Source organism: Tympanuchus pallidicinctus, unplaced genomic scaffold (assembly GCF_026119805.1).
Source record: "Tympanuchus pallidicinctus isolate F22 unplaced genomic scaffold, pur_lepc_1.0 scaffold23, whole genome shotgun sequence".
NCBI classification, from domain to species: Eukaryota; Metazoa; Chordata; class Aves; order Galliformes; family Phasianidae; genus Tympanuchus; species Tympanuchus pallidicinctus.
The window spans coordinates 4,066,447-4,090,141 of NW_026294740.1; the positions used below are offsets into that span (position 1 = coordinate 4,066,447).

A 23,695-nucleotide genomic window follows, 5' to 3' on the forward strand; every position below is an offset into this window, starting at 1 on the left:
CCAAAGCAGCCTTCCATTTTAACAATTTCTCTATTGCTCTTTTCTTTTTTTATTATTTTGCTTGGAAGAACACAAAGGGGCAGTGCTTTGGATGCTGTATTTTCACTTTACTCCTGCCCAAAAGAGCAAACTGGGAGGGAAGGGGGAGGTAAAAATGAGGAACTTGGGAGAGCTGTGCACGCTGCCTTAACGCCTCTCTGAGCACTGCATTTCTGCACTCAGCCACACATCCCAGACTTCTCTATGGCTATCAGCCAGATCTGCATACAGAGCGAAGAAGTCAACCAGCTCTTTCTGGTCAAGTAAGCTGCAGGGTGCCATTGTATGGTAGCACCCCACTGGGCACTGTTCTGATGGCGATTCCCTAATGCAAAGGACTTGGGGAGCTGACAGTAAAACACTGCTGGTGGGAAGAACCAACCCTAAGCAAAACCCCAATGCACAGTGTGGGGAAACAGGTGTAATTCATGACTTCTGGCTAAGAGAGGCAAACGTTTGCAATGCTAAGGCAGGCAAATGTTCATTTTAAGTCTCCTGAGTACCTCCCCAAATCGAGCTAACCAAGATTGAGTGCAACCTGGCCTGCACATCTGGCAAGCAGAGCACAGGCAGGGAGGGCAGACCCTGTTCCCTGGGGGTGCTGAGGCCCCAAGAGGCAAACGCGAGGTTTTAACGCCAAGGGTGCAGCACCGTACCTGCAGCTGGAGTATCACCATGGAGCACCAAGGGGAAAAAAGAGAGAAGAAAGAGTTAGCTGTTTCCTTTTATGCCCTGGAATGGCAACGTATGGATGAGAACGGGACCAGGACACGCTGGGAGCTCCGGCGCCCGCAGTCGCGCACCTTCCAGATGCTGGCCTCCTTCCCGTACACCACTGCCATGCTGCTCACTTTGCTGGATTTGATGCGCTGCCGCTCGGTCTGGTTGAGCTCCTCCGACACGAAGCCCATGAAGGAATTGTCCGGGGTGTGCGCTGCGGACACCAAGAACAGATGGACACAGCTGGGACCGCGGCTCCAGAGCTTGGAGGAGAAGCGATGTGAAACACCGGCAAAGCGCCTGAGCCCCCGTGACGGCCCCGCTGCGTCCCTATGGCAGTGCTTACGGAACATGGTCATGAACTGGGAGGGGTGCAGGTTCCAGTAGCCCCAGTTGGTGCGGAAGCCGCGCAGCGTGGCGTATTCCTCATGGTTGTAGGCTGGCTCCGTCCCAAAGGTATCGATGACACGAACACGGCACCTGGGACAGGAGACAGAACCCCATCACCTCCCCGTGCCCTAAATGAGCGGTTTCCCATTGCTGGGCTTTCGTCCCCCTGGTGGTTTCCACAACAACGCATCTCCTGAAGACTTGCTAATGCTTTTCCCAATATCCCAGGACTGCTGAGGCAGGCATTACCAGCACGAGAGCAAGGAGAAAAGGGGAACATCAAACCAGAGAGGGAAAAAAAGAACAACAAAACAACAAGCTGAATGCGAGAGCAAATGCATTTATAATAAAAGCAATAACATTGCCTGTCATTTTTCTCTCTAATAAAATTGTGCAGGATAGTGGAAGAGATGGGAGAAAACATAATAAATAGCAGGACTATCAGCACTAAATTAAATTGCATATTCTCCTGGCTGCTGATATAGCAGGGGATGCTGACATTTGTCACGGTGCTGAAGGAGCCGGCGTCGGGGCTCTGCCTCTTGCAGGCATCAAAGGCTCCCACTGCCACAGTAGGGTGGCAACCTCTGCTCACCTGTTGTCCTTTGAGGTCATCGAGATCTTCCTTTGCTTGCTAATTAAGGAAAAGTAGAGCACGAGAAAGAAGTGGTGTTCTCACCTGTATTTCTTAAAGGAGAGCCCCATGTGCTGCTTCATCTGCTGGAGGCCGTGGTAGTCGGTGTAGATCAGGTCAAAAGGCAAAGGGTTCGTCAAGGGGCAGTTTCCCCGTCCTGGAGGCACCCCTAAGTTGCTGGAGGGAAGCAGGAGGCACCGATCAGCTCTGAAGAACACGTGCTCACATCCCTGATGGGTGCCTCCCAGGGGTCATCTGGCAGCCCCATGGCATCCGTGTTGTCTTTGTTCCTTGGGAGACACAGGGACAGCCTCGCCCCAAATATCTGCCCACAGGCAGAGCTCCCAGATGGGCTGGGGTTCCTCTTCTGGTGCTCGGGGGGCACGGAGAACAGCTCTCCGTTCCATCTGCCCATGGATGTTGAGCATATTTACTCATATTTCTGACTTTGTCCCAGAGAAGCTGGGCACCCCAGGTTGGAAGGGGCCATGGGCAGCCTGACCTGGTGCCTGATCGAGTGGTTGGCAGCCGTGTCCATGTTTGAGGTCCCTTCCAACTCAAGCCATTTTGTGTTTCTATGATGACTCTGTGATTTTGCCCCATTAATGACATAACATAATAAAGCCAGGACAGTCAGACTTCGGGCCTTTGCCTAGGATTCTCAGTCAGCTCCTTCAAATAACCTTTCTCAGCCCCTTTTCTCTTCTGCAGCGGATAAAATGCATTATGAAAATCCAGATAAACCGGATTGACCACAATCTCTTTATCAAGATCATCAGTTACCTTGCCCCAACACGCAGTGTGATTAATCTGGCATGATGCACGGCTGGTAAACCAGCAGCATGCCTCCTTCCCTTTTCAATTACCTCTGTGAACTGATGGATCGCTCTCCCCAAAGCTGTTCCATTAAGTGTACTACTGATGTCAGCCCGACAGCCCATCTGCTTGTCTGGACCACATTTCCTCCTCAGAAAAGAAAAAATGTGACACCTTCCAACTCCAGCAGGTTTCTCAAAGATCCTTGCTACATGTACTTGTGATTTCAGTGCAGCAGTTTGCTCAGAAATACAAATGATCCATCCCTCAGTTTCAATATTCCTGCTAGATTTCAGTTTCCCTTCTAGATGTGAACTCCTCAATTATTTCACAGGAGCAGCATAGAGAACCAAAGTTGTTGGCCCCACGATGTTGGGGAACCTGTTACTGGAACAGGTTGCCCAAGGAGGCTGTGGGTGCCCCATCCCTGGAGGCATTCAAAGCCAGGCTGGATGTGGCTCTGGGCAGCCTGGTCTGGTGGTTGGCAACCCTGCACATAGCAGGGGGTTGGAACTAGATGATAACTGTGGTCCTTTTCAACCCAGGCCATTCTGTGTTGGCCCCAGGAAGCTGGCCCCATTTGGTGTGGGTAGGCTCTACCCATCTATCCTTGTAGGTATTTCCTCATTTCTTAGGAATAAAAGATTGTTTGGTGCAATGGGAAATCCATCCTCCAGCCCCATCCCAGCCTGGGACCAGCAGACCAAGGGTGTCCTCAAGCCCCCAGGAGTGACCCTGACTCCAGAACAAGCCATCATGGAACGACACCATGGAACCAAAGCCAGGGTGAGCACAGATTTTCAATTTAAGGCAAAGAGCTGTGTCTGCAGCCGGTTCAGTGCTCCTGTCACAAGGAATATCAGCACCAGCTCTGGGCAGAGCGGCCGGGTCAGCCGCAGGGGAAACAAGCTGCAATTTTATCACTTTTATGGGCAATTTTGCATGACACAGCAGATTGAGAAGATGGCAGGAATAGAAAGGCTCTCACCTCGGAGAACTACCTCAATGAGATAAACAGGGCAGCGAGGAGACCCAGCCCTCTGGGGGACCCAGCCCAATGGTAGCAAGTAGGAGAAGAGGAATTTTTAAGGCACTGAAGATGCCCAGGATGTTACAGAGATACAATAACAAACTCCACATTTGCTCACATACACTCTGTTTTTTCCCTCAGGCACCAGCAATGTGCTCAGTCCCACCACCTGCCAGCTCTCCCCAGCTTGCAGCATCCCTCGTGCTCCCAGCATCGAGTCAGTGTTTTTCCAGCAAAGCTTCTCTCTGTCCTGTTTATTTATCCTTCCTAAACACTTTTTAACCGCTGATTTTAATATTCTAATCATGCAAATCCGGTTTGCAGCTCCTGGGCAGTGGGATTTTTTCCCCTTTCCTCCTTATTTAAACATCCTTTATTCAAGGCTTTCATCATTTGCCAGTTAAGCCAACTAATTTTCTCCTAAGCCCAATTTCACTCATGGTTGGAGTGAGATTTCCATGATTTTCCCCACACCGTGTCCTGTTAACGACGTTTGAAATTAGGCAAATAGAACTGATGAGCACAAATGCTTCTTTCTCAGTGAGCATTTCTGAGAAATGCTCGACCCCAGCACTACACCTGGAGGCAGCCCCCGCAGTGGGACCTGCCTGCAGTGCTGCCCACATCTCATCCCTGCAGCCCAGCTCCCCCCACTCAGCTCCCCCCGGTGCTGGCAGATGCGAGCCCAGCTCCTCTCTGTCAGCTGCTTCCACCAGCTGTGCCCACTCCAGAATAAATCTAGAGCAGCTTCTTGTCCTGCTATTTTCCCCTTGTAAATACTTGAATCAACCAAGGGGATGCATTCCCTTCCTGAGTGTGGGGCAATCTGAATTCAGATGATTGCAGGCTTGTCTTTACATCCCATTGACCTATTTTCAAATTAACCCAAACTTTTCTTCCAGGATGGGAGGGAATGGCCTTATCTTGTGCCTGGGGAGGTTCAGGTTAGGAAAAACTTCTCTGAAAAAGTGGTGATGCATTGGCTGCCCATGGCGGTGGGGGAATCATCATCCCTGGATGTGTTCAAGAACCATGGAGATGTGGCACTGGGGGATGTGGTCAGTGGGCACAGTGGGGTTGGGTTGGTAGTTGGATTGGATGATATTCTTGGTCTTTCCAACCTTAATGACTCTATGACTCAAAATTCAACAATAACCGGCTAAATCCCACAGTGGTTAATAAGGTTATCATAACCTCTCCATGATTAAAGCAGAACTTTCTGCAGTGGCACCAAAGCCAGCCAGCGAGTCCTCATTTGGCTACAAAACAAACATATTTCACGAAGGAGTGCAATTTAACAGCTCAGTAATTCGTGCTAATTTATGCACCTTCCTCTCCTACAGGATGAAGACCTCAGAGGTGGTGGAAATCCCTCCCCATCGCTCTCACCCTCATCCCCACTCCTTGCCTGGCACATCTCAAAGCTACCCCTTGTTGCTGCTGGAATTAAAGGGGGTTAACTGGAGTCGACTGAAGTTAACTGGAATTGACTGGACTTGACTTCCTGGATGGGAGAGACTGGAGCGAGCCAGGAAGGGATCTGGGCAGAGCTGAGCCCCAAAGATACACCGAGGATGCAATGCGAAGCTAAATGAACCTGCATTTGGAAACATGCTGCCACTGAGAATGGCTCTTTCTAGTTGGAAATACAGCAATGAACAAAGAACCTTCCTAGGAAAGATGAAGAACTGCCTGGGATAGGGAGCAGCAGGAGCTCTGGTGCTGGCAGAGCCTGGGCAGAGCCTACTGCCTCTTGCTACCTCAGCTCAACCACGGTACCCACAGTCAGGGCCACTGCTGGCCGTCTGTGTGATGCCAGCACTGCGTCTGCCAACTGCAGAGGGATGGTGATGCCTGCAGCCTGGGCTTTCACACGAACAGATGCAAGACAGAAAGATGGCTTTTATCTGCCAGAACATAATTAGAAATGCCTTCAGCTGGACACCGCCTTTCCATTCGAATGGCCCTTTTTGCAGCCTGAGTACACCTCAGCGGCGGTGGAAAGCGCAGGAAAATAGCAGCTCTAATTATGTGTATGGCAGGCAGCGAAGTGGGAGCTGCAGCTTCGGCTGTGGGATGTGGTTCTGGGGCTGTGCAAAGCCTCATGCCATGCTGTGCCCCACGTGGGATGCCCCTTGCCTCCACCCCAGGGCTGGCAGCACGGAACGAGGACATGCCTAGAATTAAGTGCCTTGCCAAGGCCCATATTATGAGCCCAGGACTTGACACCAGAGCAATTAAGCTCCGAGAGCACTTCGTAAAGCACTGACCCCACGAGGCATCAAATCCCGTTTTCTTCGACTTTCTGTCCTGCCTTATGAGCAGTTAATTTCAAGGGGGCAATTTCAAAAGCACCTTTCAGCGCCTCCGAGATCAATGCTCCCCATCACTCCCATTCTCCTCCCCAGCAATCCCTACATGCAGCTGGCGACGCTGACATGATGACAGCCACCGGTGCCCATCATCACATCACATCCCATCACCAGCTGCATTTAGAATGGGGCAGGAGCCCACCGTGCCATGTCTGCAGGGGGGCTGGGGAGGCAGAGGCTCAGCTCTCTGCACTCATAGGCTCACAGCGCAGTGGTGCAGCCTGGTGCTGCTGCTCTCCTCTTTGGGAGCCAGGGCACAGCCGTGTTCCAGCACAGCTAACGAGTGCCCAGCAATTTCTCATGCCCGTTACTGGGTAATCTCATGTGTTGCCTCTTGCCTCACATCAGGAGGCAGCTAACAAATTCACAGAAGAGGACAAACACCTGCATGTTGTTCAGCAGCTCTGGTAGGTCACAGCAGTGTCATTCACAGGTCTCGAATGAGTGGCTAAAAGCTGAAGCAGGTGATGTTTTGTGTCCGTAATTGAGCTCTTTAGGAAGTGCTGAGCTACAGGATCTGCCCAACCAGGACAGACAGACAGAGAGTGCAACAGGAACAAAGGGGTTAAGGGATGTGATGGGGACATGCAGCACGCTGCCCATCGGGGAGGGGAACAACGCACTGGTTTGGGACAGTGCATTCACCTTCAGAAACAGCCCTCCAACTGCTGCCTTCCTTCCTCCTGCCTGCCTGATCCTCAGCACTACAGGCCCAATCCTGACCACTGCCTCCGAGCACTGCTGCATTGCAATCAATACACACACTAGTAATGAACAGCTGCTCGTAGGTAACTATTGGCTGAAGCACGCGCACGCAAACCTTTTAGCAATCCCTTGCCAATGATCAATACGTGTATAAAAATCAGCTCAGAAATGCAAAGAGACAAACCAGGAGAGAGGTTATTTCATGCTGAATAATTCACGGGTACCCATGCAAGGCCGTGCTGGGCAGGAGCATTTACAACTCCGAGCTGCAAAGAGAGCAGGGGTTACCAAAGAGAAATGCATAAAATGCAGAGTCAACATTTCACATTTATGGAGCAAAGCATCTCCAAACCAGACTGCTGGCTGCACGTTGAGCTGCTGATTGCATCCCAGGCTCTCTGCACACCCGCAGCAGCAAAACCCCCGTTGGGCTTTGGCTAAGCATACGAGATTAATGGTAGCACAGCTCGTTATTAACCACGCTTGTTCAGCTAAGTCTCCTGCTTGCTCCTGTGGTGTAAGGGCTTATCTCTGCTCTGCTCTGAGCCACACTGCCCCACAGCAGGGATGTTTCTGAAAGGTCAGCAATAAAGAGACAGATGCACCAAGTCTGCTCAGCACCCCACAAAGGGACCCCTGCATCCACCAGAGGGACAGGACTTCCTCCAGACCCAGACAAGACCAGGAGCCCCATCCTAGGGCAATGCAGGGGCTCCTTCCCCTCATTAAACCACCGCCATGAGGCTCTCCATCAAAAAACACAAATGAGAACCACACAACAACAAGGACACCCTGCCAGCCATTAACTTCACCCATCCTCGGGCACAGGGACATTATTCAGTGTGTCAGTCCAACCCAGCAGGGGCACAGCATGGAGATGGCTGCAATGCATTCCTGCGCCTTTCTGAGAAGCTGCACGAGGACCAGGATTATAATTTTTTTAGTTAATTGTCAGGAGCTAATTCTGTTCATTAATTCTGAATGCTGCAAGGGCTGGGTTGGATTTTTTCATTGTGTTTTTTTCTTTCTCTCCAAGATCGCTGTTTATTTTTCTCACTCCCTTTCCAGCACGGCTCATTATGCAGCAGAGCTGGCTTAAGCATCACCCAAAATCTTGGCGGCCCACAGGACAACACAGGGCTGTTCTCCATTCACAACCTGCCCCCTCCAGCATTTTCACTGGCACTTGCCCTGCAGCTCACATCCCCTGCAGCAGCTGAGGAGAGCTTTGTGATACCATTGGCACCACCAGCCCGGTCATAACTCAGCATGCAGCAGAGCCCAGGTGTCTCATACACAGTTAGCATCTCCTTTTTACCTTTTCTGCTGAATATTCGTCTCTCTTGGAGCCCACACAAGTGCTTTGAGTGGCTGGGTGCAGCCATCTGCTTGCACTTGCTCTGCATTTCCATATGCCACACTGCAGAAGTGTCCCAGCAGTGGCCAATTCCCACCCAGGTCACTCTGCAGCCACCACCCTGCAAGGGATGGGGGTTATTTCTGGCAGCCTTACTCAGCCACTCAGCAGGAAGGGTGGGAGGGGAGGAAGGAAGGAAAGAGCACAGCCACTGCTCACACAACACCGGAGGAGAGTTGGGGGCTGAGCACCCCCTATGCACTGAAGCATAGGACAGCTGTGTCATGGGGCCATGTGTACCTGCGGAGAGCATCACTGGGGAGCAGGGGACACAGGAGACACAGGGGATGCTGTGTGCTGCAAGCGATGCATCAGTAATGCTCAGATCTAGCACCATGATTACAGGGCAAAGCCTTACCCTAACAGCCTGCACTATGCTTTGGTTTCATAGAATCCTAGGGCACCAACCTCTGCAGCTCCTTCAGTGAGACTGTCACCTTCAGGCTGTGTCCCAGCAGGAAAAGGGCAGCCAGGATGTCGGCCCACTGCACCATCTCGCCCAGGGGCCCCCCTTTCAGCACCCGTGGGCTGAAGACGTCCCCTGACTCCTCGGTCAGGAAGCCGATGTGAATCAGGATCTGCAGAGAGAGGGACAACAAGCTGCTGACAGCCAAAAATGACTGCTGGTCCCTTTCCACTTCTGCAGGCTGAAATTACTCAGGGAAACCACTCTGGTGTAAGGACAAGCGGCCTATGTCCAATTAGCAGAGATCCAATATTCAGTGTCTAGCTCTATCTTCAGACATGGTCCATTTTCCTCACGCACACTGGGGTTTGTCCATGGATGCAGAGCACATCTCCCTGTAGAAAGGGGCCTAGAGGGCAGCAGGAAAATGCCTCCAGCATCTGAAAGGAGATGTGCCACCTCATGCCCCACTCACTGCCAGTACCAACCCAGGGATGGACACCTCCTGCTGACCAGGACCCAGCTCCAAAGTCCTGCCCAGCTCTTCAGCCATGGCCACGACCACCCCACTGATAACACAGCTCGAACCCCACAGATCTGCTGCTATCACTTCCCCATGTCCTCATCCCCACATCAACCCCGCCACGCAATTGGCTCCTACATGTTTTTGGTCCCCCTGCCGTCCCTTCAGCTTCTGCTCGAGGCGTCGGGCTGCCCGCAGCCACTGCTGGGCCAGGTGCCGGATCCTCTTCTTCATGAAGCTGAGGGACTCCTTGCCCGTGCCCACCAGCTCCAGCAATGGGGCCAGGTCGCTGCGGAAAGCTGCCTGCAGGAATGGAGCACTGCTGATTGCTACCAGGCATCACAGAATCACATAACCATGAGATATCCCACATTGGAAGGCACTATGAGGAGCACTGAGTCCAACAAAATGACCACCCAAAACTCAATCCTAACTCTGATAGCGGTGTCCAAAGTCCCAGTGGCTCAGGGAAATGCCCGCTGCCCTGGGGAGCTGCTCCATGCCCACCAGCCTCTAGTGCAGAAACTTCTCTTAACGTCCAATCTGAGCACTTGTAATAAAATTGCAATTAGGGTCCATTAGAGAGGGGTGGTTTCACTTGCATGTTTTCTAAACTGGTGCCTCTTTGTGGCATCCCAGGTGGCAGAGGACCTGCATGTGGCATCAAGATGGGCGCTGGGGGTCTGCTGGCACCACTGCCTTGGGGGCACCACTGTCACAGCCCCGACTCCATTGTTATCCCATGGACCCTACCTGGGCGCGGGGCAGCGGTGGAGGGGACGGTGCGGCCGTCTGGTTCCTCCAGGGTAGGGGAGGGCAGAACCACTCAACTTCACTGAGGTAGATGAGGAAGGAGCACTCGGTGCCATCCACGCCAAAAAATGCATAGCAGGGGTCAGAAGTCCACCTGGCCCTCATCCACTGCAAAGGGACAAAGGAACACAAATGGGGCTCATCCACACTCCCAGCTCACGCACCCACAGCTGTCCCTGAGGTGGTTCTGGGTGCAGAACAGCCGCTGATTGCAGCCCCCATTCATCACCCCCCGACCAGCCTGTAGTTAATTCACCAAATCTACTCAGAGACAGCTCGCTGTGCCCGCTATGTAAAATGTACCAATCACCCAGACAGGAGATCGAATTATAGCCTTCGACAATTAAATTACATTCCAAATTAACTCCAATTGTGGATAGAAAGGATGCCCAGCACTGGGGGAACGAGGAAGATCTCGTGCCCCAGTCCAGTGTTGCTTCAATATACCCTTCAGCATCCTTTCAGGTAGAATCAGCCCAGAGCCGGAAGCAGCAGGCTGGGAAGGAGGGGTGAGGGGAAATGTTTTTAATTAGCCCACATAAATGTGCTCTCTGACAAAGAGATCACACTGAAGGCCAAACGGCAGGCTGTGTGCAGGTGTGGGGAGCATGCAGTGTCAGCCAGGACATTGCTTCAGAATGGAGGTCCTTGCCACCATAACGAGATGTGCTCCTGTGCCATGCTGGGATTATTCCCCAGGCACCAGCCGTGCCCCAGATATTTAAAGAAGATATGACAGCGCTTTCTCCTCACCGTGCTTCTGACATTAAACACAGAAAGTACAGGCAAGGAGAGGCAGCCTCACAGAGATGGTTCTGCTGCTGCCTGCAAAGCTGCGGGTACAGCCTCACACCTCCCCGTGGCCTCATGGCAATTGGGCATGTGGGGAGCTTCAACTCACCTCCACCTTCCCAGCGCAGTCAGGGTACTTGGGGTCCCTGGGCACCTCGCACTGGTCCCTCCTGCCATCCCCCACTGCAGAGAGACAAGGAAGGTAGCAGATGCCAACACAAGAAACGGATGGGGCTGGAAAAGCTGGGCACCTGAGGACAACACTCACTTTTTGCATTCATGAGGCTATTCCGGAGAATCTGGTCTACCTTTATTGCGATGTCTGAGACGTTTTGAGCTATAGCTTGGATCCTCTCCATCAAACCGGCCGCTGGCTGCAACCTGGGAAGAAAGAAGAGAGACCCTACAAACATCCTGAAAATCCAGGCTTGCGGAGGCTGGATTGTAGGCTGCAGGCTTGTAGGCTGCAACACGGCAGTGCCTCGTTCAGCAGAGAGCTTTGAAGAGTTCTGACTTTAAAACAGCATAAAACAGTTTTTCTGCTATTTTTTGCAGCACGCTCATAAACAGCAATACATCTCTGCGTTTTACATCGGGAACTGCTAAATATGCTGGCGAAATCTGTTTGCGTTATTTCAGACGTGCTATGCTTGAAAATCCTCTGCTGTGATTATCGGCCTTGCAGCGCAAGCAGGAAGGCACGGGGAGTTAAAAAAGGAGAAAGAACCAAAAATTGAGCAAAAGGATGACAAAAATAGCAACAGGCAAAGAAAGCCCTGAGAATCACAAACAACGACGCACGGATGGCCTGAAGTCCAATCCCACTGACAACGAGCAGATCTCCAGACCCAACGGTGAAGGCTATGGGGCAAGGGGAGATGGCAGAGACAGGGAGACCGGCAGCAGAGCCCAAGCTGGCACTGAGCTCCATGTCGTGGCCCCATAGAGCTCCTGGGCACCATCCCAGTGTGGTCAAAGACCCAACCCCACTGGCTCGAATGGCTGCACATGGCAGCTATTGAACCGCCGCTCGCAATCAATCCCAGCTATGTAAACAGCAACATTACCCTCCACACAGCTCCTGGCACAGACAGAGCAGCACGAGTGACAGAGCACGGCAGAGATGCCTGATGTCAATTAAAACCTGATGTCAGGTATAAAAAGGGCAGAGAATTCAATCCGTGAGCAGCGGCGCCGCACTCAACAGATTTCCACCTCCAATGCTCCACTTGCCATTTCCACTGCAAACGACGCCTTGATGAGCGCCGTTATCACAGCAAATAATTTCCCCTTCTGCAGCGGCTGGGTCATGGATTTTTCTTGCTGCTGCTGAGATCATTATAATACAAGGAGGTGTCATAAGCAGTGAGCAGGACCAAAAGGGCTACCTTGAATACCGCTGGCACAAAAATATGTGCTGATATCAGGCCCTTCCCTCTGAAGTTTTATGTTTGTTCTCCAGCAGATCACTGAAGCTGAAGGCTGCGATTTAAAGTACCTCTGTCCTCAAGGCTAAAAAAATCCTGGGTTTATGAACCGATACTGCTCCGGCTGTTGATTTAAGGTCCACTCTCCAGCAGCAAGCAGCCCACATTTTTCCTCCTGGCATGGTTTACAACCATCGATACTCAACCTGCATACCTCCACGGGGAACCACATATCTTAGGCTTTTAAGAAATAATAAATGCAGAGGATGCCATTGCCCCTAAGTAACTTTCAACCTTTTGCAGAGAAGAAAGCCCAGGTCTCCTGCCAGCTGCTGTAACAGGGAGAATCCTTGTGAGGCCCTGGTAAAACACAGGCACAGAAATGAGCTGTGACAAGCTTAGCTTGTGAGCACAGCTTCAGTCTGAGGGAGCCCTGAAAGCTCCTAAATCCCTCTTTTCTGCAGGTCTTTATCCACCAGGAAGCAGCAGTCAGACCACTGTACATGTCTGTAGGGACAAAAAAAAAGGTTGGGATGGGCAGGATAGGAGCAAACTCAAGAATGAGTGAATTTAGAGTCAACAAGCCCAACCTTCTGCTCAAACAGGACAGGGACGTTGGGTGGTGTAGCTGCTCCCCATGTTTCCCCAGCACTCATAGGAATGCAAGAGGATGGGAACAGATACAACTTCTACCTCCACCTAGAAGCCATCCCAACCCCTGATAGGCTCTAAACCAGCTTGCAAACAGCCAAGAATTTGGTGAATCCCAAAGGCCCATGTCATTGCAGGAGAGTTGGACTAGATGAGCTCTAAAAGTCCCTTCCAACACAAATAATTCCATGAAAGGTTGAATGTCTCCATCCCATCCCTAAATGTGAGATTCTCCAAGGTTGAGAACTGGCAAATGCATTCATGTGAGATCAGGACTGTCCAAACCCAAGGCTTTCTCTGGGCTCATCCTCACAAACAGCCTGCATCCTGCTGGCTCCCAAGACTTATCCTGGCATTTATGTCAGCCTGCCTGGCTCCTGTATGATACAGCTGTTCCCTGAACACAAAGGCTTCAAGGCAGAGCCCTTTGATATTAAAAGGGTGTTTGATCACGGTGTGCAAGCAGCACTTCTAGTTCTCTTGAACAAGACATCCACGTTGCATTCATGTGCAGAACGTTCAAAGTGCAGAAGCCTTACCTAATAGGAACTGAAACAACCTGGATCAAGAAAGGGAATATTTCCTTCCCTTCAGCTATTTTGGAGTTGAAATGTCCAGCACAGTTCTTGGCGTCTTTCATATGTTAAAAGGAAGAAATAATCATAAAAAACACCCAAAACAGGGAGTCACACTCCATCTCCCACCCCTCACATGCTCACCACTTTCAATACCCAAAGCAGCTTTCTCCAGCAAGGAGTTTCATGCTTGGGGTGAAAGCTGCACCGGTGCTACAGGGCTGCAGCTCGAGCAGGACATTTCATTGAATGCATTAATGAGACGACAAGGAGGTTAAGTAGAAGTTATATCAATTATCATTAAAGTGATTTGTCTCCTGAGCAGAGGACAAGGAAATAAGACAGTTAAAAGCAGAAGCTCAAATGCAAGAAGGTTTTCCTGGAGCTCATCAGAATCTGATGCCTTACTCCTAGTAACTGGAGAAGGACAAGGTGAGGGGCCCATGTGCTAAATGACAGCTAAGCAGGATGGAGAGATTGTTTGTCATCCTAAAACACCACAGCAAAGCACGAGCATGGTGAAACCCAGAGCTTGTCCCCAGCCATCCCCTTGCACAGAGCCCTTTCTCCTTGCTGCTTTTTGACTGTTCCTATAGCGACAATATAAATGCCACCAAAATACACGGGGACTATGCCAGCATTGAAACTATAGTAAATTGCTATAAGTTTTCTGGAACAAATTTTTCCCTGGGAACTTAAAACCATTTACTGCAGCAAATACAGTACTTTTACTCCTAACCATCAATATTGATTTCATCTTTATTATTTTCAGATTTATACTTCCCCACGTTGATTACGATTCAGATCACGCTGTGGCTTATAATGCACTGTATACAGTATTCATCTCATTCCAAAAACTGCTATTAAGACGTATCTTTCCCCACAGGCGGATCATTTGCCACATAACACAGCCAGAGGTTGAGTTTTCCTTTCCTTTTTCATACATTAATTTGCTCCCCTTCGCTTTGCCTTTTGCCCCCAGCCCTGCCGCACTAATTCAGCCTCAGCCTGGTTATCTCTTCACAGAGCACCACGCTTTTATTGCCTTTTATAAAAAGCAGCATTAGGAAAAGACAGATCTCCTCCTATTTGCGTGTCGTCTCCGTAATACAAACCCTGAGCATGTTTGTTTGCTCTTCTTACATTTCTTCTGATCGCTGTTGGAGAGGGCGATGCGCACGGAGAAGAGCAGATGTTTGGACGGTAACACATCCACATCCCAGCACTCATGCAGAGCCCTTCACCAAAGGGCTGTGCTTGCTCATGATGATATTTGTGCTGCCATTTGCTGCTTTACAATCATAGGATCATTAAGGTTGGCACGGCCTAAGACCATCCACTCCAATCACCGACCTGTGGCCAATACTGCCCGCTGCCCACGTTCCTCAGTGCCACATCTCCATGGCTCCTGAGTGCCTCCAGGGATGCTGGGTGACTCCACCACCCCTCTGGGCAGCTGTGCCGCTGCATCATGATTTTACAGAGAATATTGAAAGATTTTGCTACCCAAAGACACGAAGCAGAACAGCAATCCTTTGCTCTCTGTGAATTCATATGGGGCAAACAACCTGGCGAATGCTTTTTGGGACAGGAGAGCTCCATGGGATCTCATTTGAAGCAAATACTGGATGTTGCAAGAGCAGAGCTGAGCTACATCCAAGCAAACTGCAGAAAGGAAACCACGCGCGCGGCCAGCCCCAGCTGTCCAAATGACAGATCGAGTCATAAATACCAGGGTATTTTACACGCTGAAGTATTTCAATTTATTTTATTTTCCATTTACAGCAGTAGATGTTGCTCACAAAAAATGCATTTAAAGGGCCAGACCCTGAGTGAGCTGCAGCCCTCGAGAAACCTCTGCCATTTCAGCAATGAATTGCACGAAAAATAAGATCTCTTGGCAAGAGAACAAGTTGCAGCCAGAATCACAGACCTGCCGGGAGCAGCTCACACCAACACATTGACCAGTTCCAGTATCACAGACCTGCAACTTGCACTGCTGCAACACAAGCAGAACTTGCCAGTAGTCAAAATTGTTGATTAAAATGTTGTAAGAATGCTGTAAGATGCTGAGAGATCCTTCCCAAGCAGATTATGGGGCTGCAGTCACAAGCCCAAGCCTTGTTTTCTTAGAATCATAGAATCCCAGAATGGTTTGGGTCGGAAGAGACCTCAGTGACCATCCAGTCCCAACCTTCCTGCTGCAGGCAGGGCTGCCAACCTCTACACCAGGTACCACATCAGGTTTCCCAGAGCCCCATCCAACCTGGCCTTGGGCACCTCCAGGGATGGGGTACCATGAGCAGAACAGAGCCCTAAGCACAGGCAGCAGCAACTTATGTTCCTGGGAACATGAAGGGTTATGGCTCAGTCACTTCAATGTCCATTCATCTTCACTTGATAGGGGCATAAATCAGCTACATGTGCCTCCATGCCCAGACAGTTTGATGCCTGCAGGCTGCTGGGAAGAGCCTTTGGTGAGTCCAGGAGGCTTCACCGTTCCTCCATGGAAGCTGCCTTCAAGTCATCCCCAAAACACCCAGTTGTGCCCACACACCATTCTCCAAGATCCCTGTTGTGGGCACCAATGGAGGATGCACTCAAATTCCATGGTGCTGAGGACTAGCCAGCCACCCAAGCACAGCTCAAAGCCACTTGCCCTTTGTGTGTCGAGGCATCAAACCACCCCTTCTGCAAATACATAAGGCAGCCCCAAGAGCATCGCTGCTTCCGGGTGCAAAGGCCCAAAAACAGCAGAAAGCAAAGGCTGCTGAGGAAGTGGTTGCAGAAAACCTGGAGGTGCTGGATAGATGCAAGCACAGAATTGATAAGAGAGAGGACCTGGGTGCTGCTGGGGGTGCCCACCTTCAGCAGAAGTGTCACTGAAGGCAGCTCTTTAATGGCAGCAATTTGGGGAGCCAGGTTGGCAGGATGCAGGAGCATCACCCACTTGGAGTCATACTGTGAGACTTCTAATTCCCAGGGGAATATGGAGTTGTGTAACAATTATAAGAACAAATACTTGAAGTGCGTGGAAATTAACTGAGCCTCGGCAGTAATTAAGCCTGAAGATTAATCAGCCATTAGTAAACAACAGCCTACACGTTACCCACCACACAGGGCCAGTGGATGAGAAGGGCAGCACGGCAGACCCCCACCCGGGACCCCGCTGTCACCTGCCACCTGAGGACAGCCCCAGCACCCAGACCTGGGCTCCTGTGAGCCCCCAGCTCTCGAGTCCAGCTGAGATCAGCCCCTGCACAGCCCCTCCATCCCTCCCTAGGTTCTTTCCAGCCAGGCACCACTGCTCTCACCGTGTGCTAATACTTCCCCTGCCCAGCAAACAGCTCTCCAGGAGGCTTCCATAAGTACTTCTCATTTCCTGCCCTCTGATGATTTATGAGGGTTGCATTCAATTAACAGTGGTATTGATTTTCCCGCAGCTGACTGGCAGCCTGCTCGTGCTTGTTGGAAAATTCATCGCTTACCTTTCTGCATGGGCAGGGAGCAGGAAAGGCTGGAAAAGGCATTCAGCAAAATCCAGCAGAATTCAGCAAAATCCAGTAGATTCTCAGCTCATGCCTTCCATCCCAGATTGACAAACTAGGGGCCTTCACAAAAAAATCCTGGTCACCTTATCTAAAGAGGATGTTGGACACCTCTGTCTATCCAAAGCTGTCCCTGAAGCATTGCAGGAGATGGATTTGACACATGTGAGTGCCTATAGACAGCACCTATGGGGCAACAAGCAAAGCTTCAGGTGACTTTAGCCATGAAAAACCCTGCAGTCACTTCCAGCTGCGTTGCTCCTGACAGCTGAGCAGATTTCCAAGGCTGCTAATTAATTATATCTCGCTTATTTGAATTCCTCTATGCACTTTCTGAGTAGAAAGCCATCCCTGCAGGTCTGACATGAGGGCACTGGGAGCAAGGGACATGCTGGGGGCTGTGCTGCTGGTTGATGATCTTGAGGTCTTTTCCACCTCCAATGGTTCTATGATCCCATGGACGACCTTGAGGATCTTCTCCAACCTTAGTGACCCTATGATTCTATAGACTTGAGGGTCTTTTCCAACATCAGTGATTCTATGGCTCCATAAAGCACAGAGGAGCTTTGGCTCATTCCTGCCCAGGAGGTGCCCCCACCTCCACTGTTTTTATGGAGATCCAACACAGCAGGAGAGCCCCTGGTAGAAGCAGGGCAGATCCCACTGCTGCTCAGGGGGAGTCGCGGGTGCCTCTGCTGAGCAGAGGAGGACACAATTGTGGCAGCCGTGCTAACCAGAGGGGCTTTAAAGAATTAAATCCCTTTGAAATTATCACCCTTTAATTGTATTATCATTCGCTGACAGCTTCAAGTCGGTCACTGGAGATCAAAGGAGGGTGTTTGTAAATGCTGCTGGGACCATCAGCCCCACCACAATGCCTTCATCTGCAGACACAGGATGCAAATTCAGCCTTAATATGGGCTGGATGACAGTGCAGGAAAATGACTGTATGGTACCAATGGTCCATGCAGCAGCTCAGCTCGATGGAGATGGAGCATGGGACTGCTTCCAAGTGGTGTTTGTAGCATGCACACAGCCTCACTCGTTTGCACGGGTTCATCTCACTGCTTTTGTCGTTTGGGATGCTCTCAGAGGGGAAATGTTTAAGGAGGAAAAGGTGATGAGCTGGAAGAAGTTGATCCTGCCAAGGAATACTCTGCTCCTGAAAATTAAGGGATCTGTAATTTCAGCCGCTCAATGCCATCTCAGCACAGCTACAAAATACAGAGGATGCCTCCATGCACTCCATGCTCTACAATCCCTCTCAGGCTCAGCAGGATCAGACACCCTCAGCACAGACAGGCCACCATGTGGCACCAAGAGCCACGATTCCCTTCGAGAAGCCCAAGACCACCCTGGGGATGAGCAATTCCCTGGGGCTGCTGCCACCCAATGTGAGCAGCGACTGCTGCCAGCTCATATAAATGCCTTTAAGTTCATCTCTGATGCACAGAAATTATTACAACCTGGAATTAATGGTTCATTTAATGAGAAATTCGCCCAAAACATCACCAAATGAGAGCAAGTGCCTTCCAGTCTAGCAGCCACATCCCTTCCTCTCCAGGATTACTGCTGGTGCACATGGCCAACACGCAGCCTCGCAACAATAAAATCCCCAGCACCTGCCATTACAGAGGCAAATTATATTTTTCAGTGGTTAAAATTACATTACTTAAAAGGCAAAGCCATGCACTCCCAGGCTTCCTGCACAGCTTTAATTCGTGTGTGCACTCAGTTCAGCGCAGCACAGCCTTTAATTACAGGCTCTCTTACTATATTTTCTATTATCGGTGCAGAAGAGGCTCATAAGAAAAGCAGTGGGAGAGGAATGGAAGTGATCATGGGGACGGGGAAGCACAGAAACCCTCAGTGGTGACAAGGCAGTGGAGACCTTTGCACACCCAATGGGTCACCCACAACTCCATCAGAGCAAAATCAACAGCACCAGGTAGAAGATGAGGGCCTGCAAGGTTGGGATTTTCCAGCCCCACTCCAAGGTTCTGGGCATGGCAACCACCCTACGAAGCCCCCAAGCTCATGATTTTGGGGACAGCAGCGGCGCATGGGGGCATCGGTGCTTCCAACTGACCTGTCCAGAGGGAAGAGTGCCTCGTTCCCTTTGTGGAAATCAGTGCCGTTCTCCAGCCTGGCCAGGATGTCCATCCTCTTCATCAGCAGCTCCAGCATGTCGCTCATCCGCCGCAGCACCCCTCGGGACTCCAGAGCGCCCATCACTGTGGGGCACAGAGAGCAAAAGGGACACAGTCACAGCCAGGCGCTGCCAAGGGGACTGAGCTGGGTGCTGAAGCAGAGCCTCTGCAAAGCTCAGCCCCAAAGCTGCCCTCACTGCACTCCCCAGCCCTGGGCACAGTGCTTCAGGGAGCACACGCTGCCCTGCTGTCCCCTTCCAGCTTTGCAGCCCCATACCTGCTTTTATATACCAGCAGAGCCCTGCCGCACCTGAGTTTGGCTCAGGCAATAGATCCCTGTTTGTGCATCGCAGCTCAGCCGACTCCCAGCAGGGCAGCCCTGGGTCCCAGCCCCATTTCACACCCTACTGGCACAGCTCAGGTTGCTGTCGTGCCTGCAGCTGTTTCCTGAGCCCCATACCTGCAGCAGGCAGGCTCCTGGTTTGATCTTCAGCGTAATGCCAGTCAGCCCAGAGCCAAGCAACGGAAAATAAAGCTCCTGTTTCATCTCAGCGCCATTCATTTCATGTTAGTAATAACTTAATCAGCACATAATCCCCCAAACTTTTCTCATTTTGCTTATCTCTGCCATTCCACTCAGATAAGCTCTGCGAAGGGCAGTACACATTGCAGTTACAAAGCAGCAGGGGACGAGCAGGCAGCACGGGGACACATGGGCACCCCATAGCATTGGGAAAAGGGCACCTCTGGGGCAGCACAAGCTGTATTCGTGGCAAGAAGTCAGGGACTTCTGCTTGAATCTTTGGATGCCTGAGGTACTGGCCAGGCTGGGGGACACAGGAGCCCTGTTTGTCTGTCCCGGTGCCCAAGCTAGGGTGCAGCCCTCTGGGCAGGACATGAGCCCCAGCTTTCCCCATTAAGAAGCAGAATTGCTAACAAAGCAGAATTGCTAATTTAAAGATTTTGTGGAGGACAGAGGTGGAAACTCAGATGCTGGAGTTCAATTTGCACTGGCCAAGTGCATCTCCAAACACAGCACAAAAAAAGAGCCAACACAAACATAACAGCTGGAAGGGGGGCTTAAGCCAGAAAATGCATCGGGAGCCCACAGCCACGCTGTGCTGCTGGGAAGGAGCGAGGACAGAGCCTGGAAAGGGAGTGAAGATGATTTACAGCCACTGAGCCGGGCTGCTGCCCCAGTTTGCAGCCAGACTGCATCCGTTTAATTAAGGATGCTTGTTTAGTGGTGCTCCTCGTTTGAAATTCAAACGGCTGCTCATACAGCCCTGGCACGGAAGCAGCTCTGCCCCTTATTAAAGCACAGAACCTGGAAAAGCCCTTCCTGAGGGGCACTCACATCCCCAGGGGCTCCCCAAGGAGAATTCCCACATCCTTCCTCCGCATCCCAGCGCTCCTTCTTCCACATCCCAACTCTCCTTCCCTGGCATCCCAAAGCTGCTGCTGGGGAGTGGAGTTCTCCCTGTGGGCAGCACATCCCCTGCCCAAAAGCAGCAGTCCCAGCACGTGTTCCCCCACCCATGCCCTCCCCTGGCTCCCAGGGATGAAGCTGAAGCTCTTCCCCACCAACCCCTCTCTTTTTCTGCTGTTGGCCTTTTTGTTGTTGTTGTTCCAGGAGCTTAAGGAGGATAACAAGAACAATCTGACACTTTTGGCAACGATTATTACATCGCTTGGAAAGTGTGCCTCATTAAAACCCAAAAGAAAGGAGGAAAAGTGCTGAAGCGACTCTTTTAAACACGCAGGAGCTGGGATGGATTCATTAACCTGTGGCGGAGCGCTGTGTCTGGGGGGAGCCACGCAGCCCCAGAAGGGGATCTGCAGCCTTGAAGCCATGATGAAGAGTATGGCAGGAGGCAGGAGAACCCAAAACCCCTCTCAGCAGCACAAACCCCTGCAAAACAAGCCTGGCAAGCGACTTTTCTCAGCAAAACAAAAGCAAAATACAAAAGGAGAAATATTCTAATTACCCCAGATAATCAGCTCTGATGGGAAAGAAAACACAAGAAAACTGCTCAATGGATTAATTGGAGTTTGCTAAAGTATGACAGCTCCTGACAGCTCTCTGAGCGGCAGGCACTCTTTAAAGGCAATCACCAAACCTGACAGAGGTTTTCATAGTGGCACTATGAAATAATGATTGCAATCAATCATATCTTACTGGATTTCGTGAGACATGCTGGTAAACACAGCGAAGGGAGGAGAATTATTTATGGTGCCTCAGAAGAGCATACAGCTAAGTAATTGGATGAAATCAGGGGAGGAAAAGAAAGCATCCCCTCAGGGCGACGGCTATTGGAAGAAGAAAGAGTTTCTCTGCAGAAGCGGTGGAACAGTCAGCAGCCGACGTGTCGGGATGTGGATGGAAGAAAAAAAAGTGTTTCTCTGCAGAACTGATGGAACAGCCAACGTGTCGAGGTGCGGGTGGGTCCTCCCAGCCATGCTGAGGAAACTGAGGCACATCTGAGCCCACCTCCCTGGCGTTGAGAACGCAATTTGACAATATATCCTCGCTGTTTGTAACATGGCTGATTAGTTGTGGATTTTTTTTTCCCTCCTTCTCAGACATAAGTCACATCATGCCTGCCTGGCTGTCGCACTACAGCTGAACGCTCCGCTACAAGCAGGGAATTTGCTCAGCGATGCTGAGGCATTACTTACATCCACTGAAAATACCAGCTGAATTAATTTCAATCTAAAGCATCATTTGCTCAGCTTTGTTTTCCTCCTCTAAAGGACAACCGGAGGCTACTTAAACTCCTCAAAAGGACAAGGTGGATTGCAAGGGAGGAGCAGCTGCTCCCGGCTGCTCAGCAGCGCCCAGCCTTCAGCTTCGCGCCGCCCCGGGGCCGCAGGGACGGAGATGCGCGGGGCGGGCGCTGGCCGTGGTGCTGATCTGAAAGCACGAACCCGCCGCGCGCCTCCATTAACCCGCGCTATTGATTTTGGTTCAAGCGGATTAAAAGAGCAAAGCAACTCGCCAAGGGCTCCTGCTAGCCCTGGAACGTAATCCATCGCAGCCACAGCACGGAAATGCTGCGCTACTTGGCACCAGTTGAGCCCCAGGGCAGACCTGAGCCACCCCTGGTCTGCAGCCCTAGGAAGGGACAGTGTCATAGAAAGGCTTAGGCTTGTCCAGCGGAGGGCCACAAAGATGGTGAAGGGCCTGAAGCATCTCTCTTATGAAGAAAGGCTGAGTGAACTGGGTCTGTTCAGCCTTGAGGAAAGAAGACTGAGAGGGAACCTGATCCAGGTCTATAAATATCTAAGGTGTGGGGGGCAGAATGGCGAGGACAGACTCTTTTCAGTGGTGAATGGAGACAGGACAAGGGGAAATGGCCAGAAACTGCAGCATAGGAAGTTCTGCACCAATGTGCGCAAGAACTTCTTTACAGTGAGGTGACGGAGCACTGGAACAGGCTGCCCAGGGAGGTGGTGGAGTCTCCTGCTCTGGAGATGTTCAAGACCTGCCTGGATGCCGACCTGTGCGACCTGCTGTAGGGAACCTGCTTTGGCAGGGGGGTTGGACTCGATGATCTCTGGAGGTCCCTTCCAACCCCTATAATTCTGTGATTCTATGAAAAGGACTTAAAGATCATCCAGTCTACAGTTTAGAGAAAGAGACTCTTTATCAGAGAATGTAGAAATAGGAAGAGGGGTAATACCTTTAAACTAAAGATGGGGAGATTCAGATTACACATGAGGCAGGTATCACAGCGAGGCGCTGGCACTGCTGCCCAGAGATGCTGTTGGTGCCCCATCCCTGGAGGTGCTTGAGGCCAGGTTAGATGCACTTTTGACAGCCTGGTCTATGGGAGGTGGCCCTGCCCATAGCAGGGGTCTGAACTAGGTGGGATATAAGGACGCTTTCAACCCAACCATACTGTGATCCCTTCCTCACCCACTCTGGCCAGAGCCCTTGAGTCACCAGCGTGGGCACACCAAGCAATCGCTGCCATCTAAAAACCCGCTGACATCATCTAAACTATGCAGAGGAAAACACAGACCACTTCAGCCACTGTGAAAATCACAAGGAGCCACACAACAGCATTCATGCCAACAACAGAGAGTTCAGCAGTCTCGCTCCTGCCAACTGTCAGCAGGGAACTGGCTGCCCCATAATCAGCGAATTAAGCAGTCTTAAGTCAGCAGGGGAGGGCTGATGAAGGAGATGATATTAGCTGGGCAGCACAAAATTTACCCCCTTGGACTGATCCATCCCTTTGCCTGCTGTGGTGCAATCAGCACTAACTGCACGGCACTGGGGGTGCCACACTCTGGCAGGGCCGGGCACTGCCACCTGCTCACCTCTGTCCCCCAACACCTCTGCACAGAAATGTATCGCTGCAGCTCAGTGCTACGTGCACCTCTATGCTCCATATTTCAGTACAAATAAGAAAAGACAGGAAGCTGAGCAGCACAAACATTCATAGACAGGAGACATTGCTGCAAGAGAGCTCAGAGCTGCCCCAACACCTCCCACTTTTATTACCTTTTCCCCACACACACATCAAAAGGGACAGAGACCTGGGGGCAACAGGGACAGTCCAGAAGTGCTGCTCAAGTAACACACCACAGGGAAAATGAGGATGTGGAGAGCAAAGCTGGACCCTGGCTTTGCAGCTGGGACCCCAGTGGGGAAAAATCACTTTCAGAGGCTGCTCTGCTT

At 51.2% G+C, this 23,695-nt stretch overlaps 1 protein-coding gene across 2 annotated transcripts in view; it reads right to left on the bottom strand.

The window, feature by feature from the left end:
- The window catches only part of MGAT5B (alpha-1,6-mannosylglycoprotein 6-beta-N-acetylglucosaminyltransferase B), a 55,553-nt gene that overhangs the window by 8,686 nt on the left and 23,172 nt on the right, over window positions 1–23,695 (bottom strand). For both annotated transcript variants that reach the window (XM_052688146.1, XM_052688148.1), the window contains 10 exons: window positions 18,948–19,092; window positions 10,926–11,038; window positions 10,767–10,840; window positions 9,806–9,973; window positions 9,191–9,355; window positions 8,532–8,701; window positions 1,829–1,960; window positions 1,106–1,239; window positions 843–973; window positions 696–701 (listed from right to left, as the gene is read on the bottom strand). In XM_052688146.1, coding sequence (XP_052544106.1) covers window positions 696–701; window positions 843–973; window positions 1,106–1,239; window positions 1,829–1,960; window positions 8,532–8,701; window positions 9,191–9,355; window positions 9,806–9,973; window positions 10,767–10,840; window positions 10,926–11,038; window positions 18,948–19,092 — 1,238 coding nt within the window. The remainder of the gene's footprint in view (window positions 1–695; window positions 702–842; window positions 974–1,105; window positions 1,240–1,828; window positions 1,961–8,531; window positions 8,702–9,190; window positions 9,356–9,805; window positions 9,974–10,766; window positions 10,841–10,925; window positions 11,039–18,947; window positions 19,093–23,695) is intronic.